The sequence below is a fragment of the Pectinophora gossypiella genome, chromosome 16, assembly GCF_024362695.1.
Source record: "Pectinophora gossypiella chromosome 16, ilPecGoss1.1, whole genome shotgun sequence".
NCBI lineage: Eukaryota > Metazoa > Arthropoda > Insecta > Lepidoptera > Gelechiidae > Pectinophora > Pectinophora gossypiella.
The window spans coordinates 5,781,491-5,796,322 of record NC_065419.1 but is presented as its reverse complement, the minus strand read 5'-3'; the positions used below and the strand labels follow the sequence as shown (position 1 = coordinate 5,796,322).

Here is a 14,832-nt window from a genome sequence, read left to right as displayed (position 1 = left end):
CAAGAGTCAGCAAAAAATTAGACTGAAACATTATTTAAGTACTCATCACTAATTTAAGAAGCACGTTGTCGGTGTAGCGTTCTCCATGGTTCTTTATTCTACTAACATTATAAAAAAAAACTTAGATACTTTGCTTGAGACAGTTGAGTTAAAATGAGTTCAATTTATAACAATGGCATCCGGTTTAAAAATGTAGAGCGCAGATTAAAAAGAAAAAGCTCGCTACGAAAGAATTCGGCTAAGCCTGCGATCAAAAAAGTTCGCATATCGCTTTAACTAGCGGCGAGAAAAGCGCGGGAAAGTGTAGTGGAAGTTTGTCCAAGTTGTCGCCCCGCCCCGCGCGCCCCGCCCTCAAGCCATCTCGCTCGCACACGCCGTCTCGGTCGCACCCGCCGCGGCTAACCGCACGCGGTCGCCGCTTCGCCAAGTCAACCAGTTTACTTATTGTTTGACTTCTCAATTCTCATACTTTAATTCTTTAATTACTCTATTAGTGAGTTGGTTGTTGTTGTTGGTGTTATGGGCGATAGGCTGATCCCTTATCACCATAAGGTTCATCGTATCCATCTTAGGACTTCGTATCAACAGTGGCTGCAAGTTGTCTTTGATTACTTGTGGCTCTGCCCACCCCATTTGGGTTTACGGGCGTGAGTTTATGTATGTATGTATGTAATTGTTGGTAAGTATTATAAACAAATGTCGGTGCAAGTGAGTGTTATTCTAGTTTTAGTAGGTACCTAGTGAGTTTAATTAAGAAACTTTTAGAAAATCGTTAACAAAAAGTTTATCAAAAAATTTTTCAAAGTTTCTGAATAAAAGTTCAGAATCAATGCATATAACATACGTAACATTATCTAACGCATTTATATTCACTTATGTGGTGGTTTGCGGCGGATAGATATCGTGGAAATCCAACACCTAATTTTTATTTAATTCTAGCCTATATCGTTCCACTGCTGGGCAATGACCTCCCTTTCATCTTTTCACTCCTCACAGTTTTCGGCGAACTGCCATCTGAAATATGTAGATTAAAATAAAAGGTAAAATCAAAACAGCATCACGGATACATTGGAATCCTCTCATAAATGCCAATGAAAAAGTGTCAGCAAACTGGTCGGTGTCGTTGTCGACATTCCTCGCGTGCCAGAAGGATAATGAAGTGCCACCCCGCCCGGTCCGCGCCACCGACTCTGAACATGAAATTCATAATTTTTCATGAGCTCGATGATAGGTTTTCGCACCAGCCGCGGTTTCCCGCCGCCCCGCGGCCTAATTACCGTCGCCTCGCGATACGTCACCACGGAGATTCAAAAAAATCCACCCATCCCTCTCGCACCAACCGAGCACAAACAGTGACGTCCCGCTCCGACGAGCATTTTTATAAAAACGCAGGAACCGACCACGACCGTCCCGCTCGTTCCCGCTGCGGCTGCACGCTGCCCGCACCCTTCGTCTCCTTCCCGCTTTTTACGAGACGAAGGGGCCGCCACCCGGGTGGGGGCGGCGACCGCGCGAACGCAAAATATTGACCATCGGAAAAAGTCGCGTCGTATCGCAGTCATCAGTCGAAACCGAGTCCTCGTGAGTACGCGTCCCCGCGACTTCGGTGCGCGTCGTGCGTCTTCGGCTTGCGGTCTCGGCGACCCACCGCCCGTTTATTTTTCCGAGTCCCCCGCCCGGCGTCTTCCCGCGCCCAACAAGTGGTGAGTCGCTCGCACTCGCGGCTCACACGGCGTCTCGCGCTCACACTTCGCACAACTTTCTGAGCGCTCCGCGTACTTTATCGCGCCGCGAGTTTGGAATTGGATCGCGTGTTACAAACTTTTTTCGGAGTGTGTACAGACTATAGTGGCGTGATTGAGGACTTCAGTGGCGTGTCGAGTGGTGTTTAGAGGGTAGACTGGAGTCGATGCACCTGCCGCACGCAAGCCCCCCCGCGCCCAGCATGGCGGACGTCTACTCCCACATCCACGAGTACTACCGGCAGAGTCACGGGGAGTTGGTATCCACCGGCTCGCCGGCCGTGCTGTGCTCCGCGCTGCCGGGCCACTGGAGGTCCAACAAGTCACTGCCGGTGGCCTTCAAAGTGGTGGCATTAGATGACGTTCAAGATGGAACTTTGGTGACGATAAAGGCTGGAAATGACGAGAACGTGATGGCTGAGCTGAGGAACTGCACGGCGGTAATGAAGAACCAGGTTGCGAAGTTCAACGACCTGCGGTTCGTGGGTCGCAGTGGACGCGGCAAGTCCTTCTCACTCACCATCACCATCAGCACGTTCCCCAGCCAAGTTGCGACCTACACCAAAGCCATTAAAGTTACCGTGGACGGACCTAGAGAACCTAGAACTAAGCAAAGTAAGTATGCTACTTCTAACTTACTTATTTTTCAAACATTATTCAAGGTCCTGGACTGCATATCAGAAAATCGTCTTAAATAATATAAAGAACGTTGAGCTGAACATCAGTATAATATTCGCCACTGACAACCGTATTCTAATTTTAATCACATCATAAAGCAACCATCTGCACGAATCTGCGGATATCATCATAGAACAATAAAATAATTGTTTGAAAGTTGGGTGCGCGCGCGCTGGCGTCGCGCCAGTCACACCGATTTTGCGGCGCCGCGGTATCCAACCGCACTGACTACTTGAATCGTTATATTTTTAATCTCGTTTAAAATCCAATAAATTTCTACATGACAGCAACATATCCGATAATCCTAGCGAATCTGTTTAAGTCGGCCACGATAAGAATAGACGGATGCTGAATATTATGAAATGCTTGTATACGAACACGTTGGAACTCTAAAATTGGTATTTTCAAATATCACAAATTTTAATAATCAGTTTAATTCTTGCATATCATTTCTGGAAATAATAATTCACTAGGTAGATACATTGTTGCAATAGCACAACAACACAAGCACTCTAATGATAATAGGAAAGAGTTAGTGAATCCTCAAAAATATACACAAACACAACATTCAATGATGATCCGAATATTAGATATTTACTAATTTCTTAAAAGTTGAACAAAAAAACAGCAGATATCAGAATCAGCAGCTGAAACAATATAGCAAACAAGAAAAAATAATATTGAGGCATAAAATTATGACAAGATTCAGCATCGCGTCCAAAATAAACCTGTAAGCATTAGCAGTCGAACAACGGAGCGAGGATCCATCATGGAGACATTAATTACCTTGTTTAATCTCCAACAACTCGGAGAATTATCGTAAAGACTACTCAAAATAACTTGGATTGTCTTCTCGAGACAGGAGAGCGCATTAAGAGTATTTTGACACGCGACTTATGAGTTTAGACAAACAAAATGAGTCTAGACTTTAAAAGTAAGATTTAAAAGTCATACATTGGGATTACTCTTCGATATATTTATCGCTTCAACCCTAATTCTTACCATAGTCTACAAAATAAACGCTCAATTAATAAAAAAACAATAAATTTATCGAATTACGTCGAAACATTCTTCTTTATTACGACATATCTGTTTTCTGTAAATGCAATGATAGAAACATAAATCTATTTTGCTTCAAAACATTTGTAGTTGGACGCAACAGTTTACGTCTTCTTACATCAATAATTCAATAGAAACATAAAAAAGTTTTAAGGCACATTCCCGTAACTAAACACATCAAACGGAATCGACAAATGACACGAATCATGATGTTTTGACACCACAAATCTATTTAAAACATTACACTGCGTTCCAGAGCGTCTGTGTAAACAAACGTCGCCCAAACTTCGGCCAATAATAAAAAGGCAGTATGCGGAAAAACTAACATCCTCAGCGATAAACTTCAAAGGAGACGGTTAATAAAGCGATCAATGGCGCGCCTTGATGGTTACAGCACTAATTAATGTAGAGAGTTGAACACGGATCGGATAATTAGAGGATAAATACTTGGCTACTTCTCGCATTGATGGATAAACGAAGCAACAGTTTGTTTCACTTTTTACGTATATAATTGCCTTGGAGACGAGAAAGTAAGAAATAGAAAGTAGAAATCTCATCCTTGATCAGCAAAATGCAACTCCCAAAAGTTTGTTCAAAAACTTTGCTTCAACTTTTCGGAAAGTTTATAGCATTTTTAGGGGACAATTCGACAGTCCGTGAAACAGCCGAACAATTACAGCATTTAATATGCAGCCCTTGTAACTCCAGCGGTTACCAAGTTTCATGATGCGGCGGCCCGCGTAGCAGATGTAAACAATCTCGGGCCGCGCCGTAAACCCGCGTTTGATCTTCCAAGCCCCGCCCGCGCGTCGCCTCTAAAATATGGATTTTATGACCCTGCTGGCTGCTGAAATACCACATCCAGCCCAGCGACCCTCATAACCACCCAACTGACTTTAACCCAGGATTTAATAAGTCCCTGGTACAATCAAGACGTTTTGATATTTAACTGAAGTTGCACCCGCTTTTGATGAAAATCTTGAAGTCTTTATTAAGCAACAATCGACGATAAAAATGTAGATGGGCAAGTGATGATACACAAATAAACGTCTGTTATAGTTTATAATTTGGACCAATAAAAGTAATAAAGATAACAACAAAGAACAATCAGACAGACGCACAAATAGGCATATAAATGCGGTGTTTGTTATGGGATACGGTCGCCGCCGCCGCCCGGGTTATGAGCCATAACTCTGATTCCATTTATTTAACACGCAGCCGTCTCTTCCACATTAATTTACGAGTGACAACACGCTCGCATCTCATCCCAGTTATTTAATGCCTATTTTGACACTTATGTCTCGTATCTTTTGTGCATTTATTGTCCTAGCGGCACCAATTTGGCCGCGATGGCTTTTGATTTGAGTCGTCAAGAATACTTAACCACTCCGCATTTTGTCATGCCTTTGTCAAACAAAAATAACCCTTTTAAACTAAATCAGGTATTTTAAACGTTATTGCCACTCTAAGCGCGAAACCGTCTCGTTTGCCGCGTGATATTTAAAGCCCCGCATATGTAGAGGGTCGGGGAACTGAATTTAATTGAATACTGGCATTAACAAATGGAGCGGGCCATTTCCGAGTTCCACATTTAACTTATTATTGTTCCATGATGTCGAGCGTTCTTGCCGGATTGCCGCGTGACGGCGACGGGTCATCCATCACGCTCTTAATTTAAAATACCCGCGATTTGGGTAACGCTCTCACGAAACACTCGCTAATCTCTTCAACGGGTTGTGTTTACAGAAATAAACATGGCTTCGTAAACATTTTAGATTGCAATAAAAACGTCAAAGCACTTCGTCTACAAACAAAAGACGTTCGAATACAAGTACATTGTTTAGAATTACGTAAAATCAGGCTTCGAAAAAGATAAAAGTGTCGCTAAGAAGCACATGTTTAGAAGTCAAACAAAGTAGACAAAGTGCTCGTAAACAGTTTAATCTGGTAATAAAAAAGTCGATACACCTGATCAGATCAGAGATCGGATTAAAAACGTTGTAAAGTCGAAAATAGACGTTGGCAGTCTTCAGTAGCTATCGATTAAACAAATAAAAATGCGTTTCGCTAGTTAAAGGCGAAAGGCAACGTGACGGTGGAGGGTCGTAAAATGGCATGGCACAGAGGAGCCGACTATTGCAGTAGTAAACCGGGTGTTTCTGTATACAAGCTGCTTGTTATAGTCGGCCAGCGTGGTAAACAGATGCCGTGTGTCGCCGCCTTTACTGCCACGCCTTTGTGACTTGCGGACATGATGTGACCTCGCCTCACGAACGCTCCTTACACAAACGATTTCTACCATCTTATCACTAAACCCATAAACTTGTAACATGGCTGACTTAAGGACAAATTCTACAAATAGGCAGACTGGCGCGTGGCGGGTAGAAATCGGCTAAACAATATTGCGGAAATTTTGAAACAAATTCTGCACTGTCTACTAATTTTGATATCGTTGTCAAATTATAAATATTTTTTGCTTTATTCATCACCCCGCAAGTTTTACTCCCTGTAACATAAATTCATCAATATGATTTTATAACTATGCTCACCTTTGTTCAATACAGTAGAATCATAAGAAATTTCTATCTGTTGTTCTAGACTATGGTTACGGACACCCTGGGGCCTTCAGTCCGTTCCTGCTGAACCCCGGTTGGCTGGATGCGGCCTACCTCAACTACGCGTGGGCTGACTACTTCAGGCCGCCACAAACCGCCGCACTTGTTAAAGGTAATATACTCTTGTTAATTTAGTACTTGCAGATTGCATTGTATTTGTGGTAAAGATAATGTGTGATTTTGTGTGAGACACTTGGGGATCGGATGTGTTTGTTTGCATAATCTTGTGTCTGTAATAGCTACCTGCAAAATATCTTTTGATAGGTAGATGGTGTATTCAATAAGCCTATATACGTATAGTAGGTAAAGGCAAAACGTTACAAGTGAAATTCAAGGCACCAGCGTATACATTTGCTTTATCAAATCCGACCTCTTTAGCTATTTAGGTATTTGCGTTACAAAGAGAATCTAAAAGACTACGAAAAACCTTACGTTAAAAGTCCGCTCCAAACTCCAATCGACGTATAATTCAGCATTTGTTAATTTAAAAATTCCCGATGTAGCTGGCAAACAACACTCGAAAACATGTTGCGAGCAGAGCGCCCCTCAAGGCCGAACAACGGCAAAGCGGCTCAAATAAAAGAAGCTACTCTTGAGCGCAAAACAACACCGCTTGAACCGAAGCAAAACCACCCGCTGAAGTCCCGAGTCCGCCCGAAGTGGGGGGGTGCCGGAAAACGGACAAAAAAGCACCACCTTCCCGTTCGAGAGAGTGTGGAGTCAATTTTATTCCAATGTAGGCGACCGCGCCACCGGCCACTTTTTGTTTCCGACGTCGAAGCGCGAGGAGCGATCTACTCAAACACCTCTGCTAACTTTTATTTAACCAGCCGCCATTGCTAGTTCAGCACAAATGACAAACGATACAATTTAAAGAATATTAATAACGGTATTAATACTAATTTACTACTGCCTTCCTTAGTTAAAACGAGGAACAGTATTGACATATTTTATAAAACCGATAATTTTGTGATTTGTTGTTAAAATGGGTTAACTACATAACTTTACCTGAAACCCCCTTATATTTAAAAGTTATATTTTAACCATTATATTAGTTAACCATTATATTTAAAAGTTACTTAAAATATTAACGTTTATGCTGTATATAAATAAAATTGCATAATATTAAATTCCAAATATAGCAAAACACAAGCCAAAATTAGTGAATCCAATCAATGCTAATTAAAAATAACATTGGAAGCAGAACAGAATCAAATTCAACGGTCGGGAATCACCTCAATCAGGCGCGACGCCGATATTGGCCCCCACCTCACCAAATTACCCCCTAGTTACCGCCCCCCACCCTCGCTACCTTTTAAAGTGGTCTGCGCACCACTGCCACTGCTGCAAACAGAAAAAGTGCAAAGAGAAACGAACGTTGCACCACCTCCGAGCTCTTTGTGGCCCAATCTGCGCCTCCATCGTTTCCTTTTTATGCGCTAGCTTCTCTTACACGCTATCGAGAATCAAAGCTCGCGCAAGGTACAAGAACTTTTGAGCACGCTACTAATGAAAATTTCACGTTTCGAGCGAGCTTTGTCCAGCGGAGATAGCGCGGCCGTATCTAGATGCAGCCTGCTTTGTGACACGTGTGCTGCCCCGCGTGCTCCGCATTCATAATGCGCGATACCACCTAGGAACGGAGACGTATCCTGCCGAATTACCCGAATGTCGTGTCTGCATCGTAAAGAACTACGTTCAGATAAATATTGCACCCTCACCCTCCCGATATCGCACTAAAAAAACATCCCTTTCGGTGAAGCCGCCTTTAAACGCCTACAGATTGTACATTATCCTTAGTACGATTATGCACCCTCGTTGTTCGGGGAATCGACAGAGTGCCCTGGGATGTCCCCCGGGGCTCGTCTTTCATATTACGTCATGCTGGAAATCTAACGACCAGTAGCTCTACCAAAGAGCGTAATGTTACCAATTAAATATTAATGAAGATTCTCTCTTTGCCAACAGGTGGAGCAGCGCCTTTAACTGCAGGGCCGGTAGGATTACCTGGTGCAGATTTATTTCCATTCCCTCCGGCGATGACCAACCTGCCACCCGGTGGTATTATTCCACCACCCGGAGCTTTCCTACCACCCAACGGACTTCTGCCGTTTTCTCCACATCCTGCTGAACTTGCGTTGAAATCTCTTCCGCCAGAACTATCACTGAAGAATGGCGTCAACCCTTATGATGCATTAAGGCATCTACAGAGCAACGTATCATCAATGGACACATCTAGTGCACGACTATCGCCAACAAGCAGCAGACAGAGTGGTAGCCCGAGAAGTATGATGAATGCTAGTCCGGACCGATCGAAAGCTGATTCTAAGTCTGAAATTAATTCTACTCACGATGCTACGATTTCGGATGAGTCAGATGAAGAGCCTATTGAAGTAGTGAAGTCTGCATTCCACCCGACGAGACCAGCGAACGTGGAGCTGCAAGAGATGAAGCGGGTGCAGGCCGCGGACTCGACCGTGGCCGACCGGCCGCGACACCGGAACGAACTCAAGGCTCCATCACAGAGGACCAACCGCCTGCTCTCCACTAGTCCAACCTCCACCAAAATAGCGAATGGAACGATATCAACACACAAATCAGTATGGCGACCGTATTGATTCCAATTCTATTAAAATATTAAATAATGTAGCCTTCGTCCCAGTGGGCGGAGTTGAAATGTGATAAACCAATGAGCTTGTAAATAGTATAGGTATTACAGAATTGCATTGATTTATAAAAGATATTTATTGTTAGAGTAATGTAACGGTTTTTGAATTAGGTGATATAGATTTAGGATGGCAATATTGTATATGTGAGATATTAGTATGAATTGTTATTTTAATTGCAGATGTGTTCAAGCTTATGAATGTAATAAGGTTTATTTCTGTTTGCACAGGTATTTCTCATAAATATTAGGAATCGTTTTTAATATTATAATATAGTTAATCAACCTGTACAAGATATTTCCAAACCGACTGATTATTGTAAACCCTTTATATAAAGATTTCTGCTTAATATTGTAAATATTGTAAAAGTTATATTTATTCGAGAATATTGTGTACAATAATGGTAAATGTGCTGAGTATGTAAATTTTAATGTAAATATGTATTTAATTATAGAGTTATCAACATAAAATATAAAATTGAAAAATTACATAGTATTTTGTTACCATCCATACTTCTCTACTATAGAAACATTGATAGGTAAAAAGATCTTCAAGATGTTGTTAACGAAAAAATAAACGATTATGAGACTCGACGATAAAACAATCTAAGCAAATAATTACCGATAATCTCTATTCAGACCCTATTAAACCAATCAATCTCAAGAGATTCAATGACATTTTGATACCAGCAGTTAGATTGCACGAGTACGTTTGCGTCGGTCGGTACAGACTGTTTACAGTGTTTGCATCATACTTAAATCTCTATAATTCTCCATGAAATATTTATAAAAGAAATCATTTCGAAACCTTCTTCTTCTACTATCATGTGGGTTGTGAGGTGGAGTACCAACCTCATCAACCCTGGTGTTAGCGTTACTAATGGGCTGCCAGAGGCCCCTGACATGGCTCATGTAACGACTACTTATTTCGAAATCATTTTATCAGAAAGAAAAAAATCAAAACATTTCAATACCCAATAGCATGTTACGAGTATCCTGCCTACCCTAATGGGTAGAGTTTTGAGTGCAGTTTATATCTATTACTTACCCGTAACAGAAATTCTAATACTAATCTCAAAACATTAGAAAAATCAATGGCAGTTGATACCTACGAGCCATCTACCCTAGTCGGAAGTGTACGTTCGCGTCGTTGCTATGACCATACAGCCATAATGTAAGTATTAGGTATCCCTTACAAACAATACGGATACTAATTTCAAAAGGTTTGAAAACCCAGTGAAACCTATCCTAGCGGGTAGAATGTAGAGTGCAGGACAGTGCGTCGTGCTATCAATTGTGTTTGCCGCCGCGCTGATCCGGTTAGCTGATTGCCCCCCTCCCGCGGTCGCCCACTCCTCAAACAACGTTGGTGACGAGTCATGCCCTCACCATCAAGCTTTGATACTGGCTGGGGCACTGTTGGTGTCGAAGAAATTAAGGAATTTTTGTAGTGCGAAAGAAGGGTTTCTGCTGTCTTTGTCAAAGAAAATTGTGTAGTTTGATGAAGTAGTTTCAGATATGGGAGGCTGAAAAAATCAGTTAAAAAGTAATAGATTGAAAGTTACATAAAATTATAATAATTATATCATCTGGTCTAATAAAAAATAATTAGTTATCAAACTAGAAGTACCTATAACTTGTCGAAACCCACCAATATCACTTGTACAACACAAACAAACAATCTGAAAACCTACACAGCTATTCTATTGCATAAATTATTCATAAATCTATTGAATTATTCAGGGAAAAACACGTGGAGCGAGTTTTATATCGGAACACACGCCAACTAGTGTAATCACTCATGCATTGAAACATTCGTTGGAACGAAATTTCAAATTCAAAATACAGCCACTGACGCGGCGTCTGGCCACAGGTTTTTAATACGGCCAAATAGGGTGGCCATACATAGCACATGATATTATGTGCGAGCCAGGTGCGGACTAAGAGTAGTTCATTTATTTATTTTACTGGGGTTTCAAAAACGTAATGTTGCGGCTTGAAAAATATTACCGCACAGAAACTGTTCAAAGCATCTTATAGCAACACGGACCTCCGGCGAAACGGAGCTATACCGAAACTCAGCACATACGAAATTGTGCTTTATAATCAGCAACGATTGAACAGATATACATTATTAACATAATTATTATGTACATTACAGTACACTTATATAGACAACTAACGCTGGTCTATATGTAGGTAAGTCATTCTTTATAGGAGCTGAAACTCTACAATGTATCTGGGAACTTCATAGTAAAACGCGACACTTCGGTACGCTTTTAGAAATACTGTGCTGTGTTAAGAAGTTATGAGGGGGGGTCACGAGGCACGACCCCCATGGACGTCCCATTTGAGGGTAGTCCGCCAAAAAGTGAATCATAAGCTGTGCGCGTGTAGATGCGAATCAAAGCTCGGTATAATGAGGACTGGCCATTCATTGAGCTACCTACGAACATGATACACCTCTGGATTAGATTCACGCCTTTGTATTTTAAACTCGCATTTTTAATTTAGCTCATGTATAGTGCCTGCGTAATTAATCGTTGGAATGTGACTTGATGATTGCCCTTAGGTTGACCGGCAGGTTTTCTAAAAGTTTATTAGTCGGATAGAACTCATTTGTACTCAGTTATGAAAGTTTATATATTTTTAGCTGCTTTTATGTTTATGTTGAAAGATGAAGTGAATAAGTAGATAAGTTTCTACTCCAGCTGATGAGAGAATAGGTATCTAATATATAATTCCTTTACAGGTTACAATTAGTACTTTTTCGGACATCATTGATTTCGAACAATAAAATCAATATTCGAACAAGAAAGTCGGGAGACTTTCTTCTTTCTTGTGGGTTGTGACTAACCTCATCAACCTGGTGTCAGGGTTACTATTGAGTCGCCAAAGACTTCTGACATGACATAGAAAGATAGATAGATAAAATACTTTATAGAGCACAATGGACACCAAATACAGAGAAAAAGACAACATAACACAGAAAAGCACAACAGGAAAATTCATAATAATAATATATGTATAATGGACATAATATATAACTATTACATAATTACCTAAATAAACCTGGACAGACAACTTAACACAGAATATTATCAATGAAGTCCCTTAGGTATTGAGACATTTAGTTATGTTCTGAAAATTATGTTTTGCACTTTGCTATATTTATATTGTAAAAATAATAATAATAAAATAATACGCTTAAGATTAAATGTAAGTTCTCAATGGCGGTTGTAATAAGAGGTACAGCATCGCTTGATGAACTATGACTCTCTGAGTATAGAGATTCGAGTGATCAATATTTTAGTTATTTACTTAAATCAAGGACTGATTAAAAATATATCCTAGTTTGGCAGTCTTAAACCAGTGAACAAACTGTGTTATAATTTTATATTTACAGTAGGACTGGTGTTCCATTCTCTCGTATTGTGACGTGCATGGCTTAGAGTCCGGCGAGCGGCGCGCCGCGGGCACAACTGCGACATCGCATGTCGATAAGATCGCCCCGAATGCTTTTATTGTTTTCATTGTTTCAGAGGAACAGCGAGAGGAACCAACCATCCCTACCCCCAGGCTCTTTCCACACATCGGGAAAAAAATCTAAAATCTAAATGGACCCGTGTTCCAATTTACGGGTTACCTATTCGAAGGGACATTTTGAAAGCCATTAGATGTTCATTGAATTTAAAAACCCATTCGTTTTTAAAATATAATCCCAATGGGTATCGATAGGCAAATGTTGGATTTCGTTATAACATAACGGGATCCAATATTTTGTTTGCTTTCATCGCGCTAATGAATTAATTTAAAAGTTAAAACAGTTTTTAAAAGCAATTTTTTTTTCATACATATACGTTACGAACATTTATACAGGGTGTTAGTGAAATCGTAAAGAAAACTTTGAGGGATGATTCAGACCATGATTTTAGTTAATATCAAGTTGAATTTTACGTCGCAATAATAAGGAACGTAAAATAATTGAAAAAGACGAGATAATTAAAAGTTAATATCAAGTCGAATTTTTCATCGCAAAAATTCATAATTTTTATTTATTTAAAAAAAAACTAAATAAAAATTATGAATTTTGCGACGGAAAATTCCATTTGATATTAATTCAGAATCATGGTCTGAATCATCCTCCTGAGTATTCGTTACGGCGTCACTAACACCTTATATATACTTATTATAAACTCAAGCCTGAGGACAGAACCAATATAATTCTGTAGACGTCTTGCAGCCACTTTTGATACAAAGTCGTAAGATGAAATCGTTCTGTTAGTGGTTATGACAACCCATAAGAGTTTGTGAAATACTTTGTAAGGCGATGGTTTTTTTTTTAAATTTATATCTTAGAAAGGAAATAATATTGTGTTATTATATCAATAAACAAAATGGAAATTGTATATTTTTTTGGATTTTTATATTGTACCTAAGTAAAAAATAGCAATAAAACTAAAAAAAATTGACCGAGCAATTTTCCGGAGTAAGTTACATTAAAATAATATATTTTTCCAAAATTAGCTCGTTCTTTTGGAACATTTTATTTATTATTTTTTTAGTTTTAGGATTTTTCACATATTATTTTCTTACTTAACATCCAGGCGAAGAAAATTTTATAAAATATATTAAACGATTTATTAACTTAGGTAAAAATACCTCACTTACGGTATCTTTCCTTTTTGGATATTTTAAAGTACGTTTATTTCACAATACTTTATCATACTGCTAAGTTTAGTCGCCTGTGGAATTAATGCTGGGGTCCACTAGCTTCCATTCCTATACTAATAAGCTGATTTTTTTTTTCAGTTAATATTATATATAATGTAGCAACCAAAATTACTGGATGCGTTTAAAAGCATATCAGTTTCATATATTTATAAATATTTGTATACGCAATGGTGTTGAAATGAATCATTACTTGATAGTTTTAAATGCTATCATCTAATCTATTAGGTATTCTTAGGTGAAGGTATGCCTTGCTGCCTGATATAAATAAATAAATAGACCTAGAATAACCTATAGACCAACTTCCAATATATGTATGTATAATAATAATATAATATGTGACGTCATCCCACTCGACCGCTAACCAGGGGTGACAGCTACTGGACAAAGCATAGAGGGAAATGTGCTGATAAAATTTTAATGTTGGTATACAAAGACTATAAATTTGATTTACGCGGCGGGGTTGGGCACGTAAAACGGGGTAATATCGAGAAGTAACACGAGATAATGCGGGCTTATGGGGGCGGGCAGCGGGATTAGGCGATATTTGCGTTCGACTGCCCCGGCGTCGACCGGCGGGAGTCAAAACGAGGGGACACTACTGATGGTCATTTCTTCTAGATAAGTGACTTTTTATGATACAACTTCCATGTGATGTATTGTGTCTTTACAGTTAAGACATTACTAGATTTTATTTGAGACTAAACAGATCAACGTGTAGAAGATTTCTACACCTAAACACTCTTAATATCCTCCCTTTGTTTCACTTCAATTTATAATCATTATTTGCCAAGATAGTCTGCCGTGATTTTCTATACTAGGTGGCGGAAGGCATGAGGAAAACCACTGCCCTATTTTGTCCCTAAAAAGTAGCATGGAGAATGCTACACCGACAAGAGCGTGGCTCTTAAATGAATGGTGATGATTTTCTATAAATAAAAAATCATAACAGCATAAGCCTATCTATTTATTTAAACGGTAATGCAAGCATGCATGCTCCATTTGCCTAAATGAGAATTCGTCTCTATGAAAAACATGACTTACGTTGATTTTTTCCCGAATCCAACACCAAAACAAACTCATTCCGACTGAAAAACATAAGAAAAATAAAACGGGCCCTTGAAAATAATAAATTCCTTATTGGGCCGCGGCAGGAACACAAGATGAGTGGAAGAAGCCACTTAAAAAGATTGGCACTCAGCGAACCGGCATAATCTATGTAAATTACTCCAAATTAGGAGTCGTCAACACTCAGCATCTCCGCGTAATTCAGAGCAAACCCTCCCTTATTATTAATATTTATTCCTGTTCCCGTCGAAATCGGGAAAAATCCAAAATGTAA

The 14,832-nt window shown here is 39.8% G+C and overlaps 1 protein-coding gene across 1 annotated transcript; it reads left to right on the top strand.

Moving 5' to 3' along the window:
• Positions 1-1,570: 1,570 nt before the first annotated feature.
• LOC126373574 (segmentation protein Runt-like) lies at positions 1,571-9,168 on the top strand. The gene is made up of 3 exons (XM_050019745.1): positions 1,571-2,357; positions 6,078-6,206; positions 8,063-9,168. The coding sequence occupies exons 1-3, from the start codon at positions 1,910-1,912 to the stop codon at positions 8,710-8,712; spliced, it is 1,227 nt and encodes a 408-aa protein (XP_049875702.1). The 5' UTR covers positions 1,571-1,909; the 3' UTR covers positions 8,713-9,168.
• Positions 9,169-14,832: the final 5,664 nt, after the last annotated feature.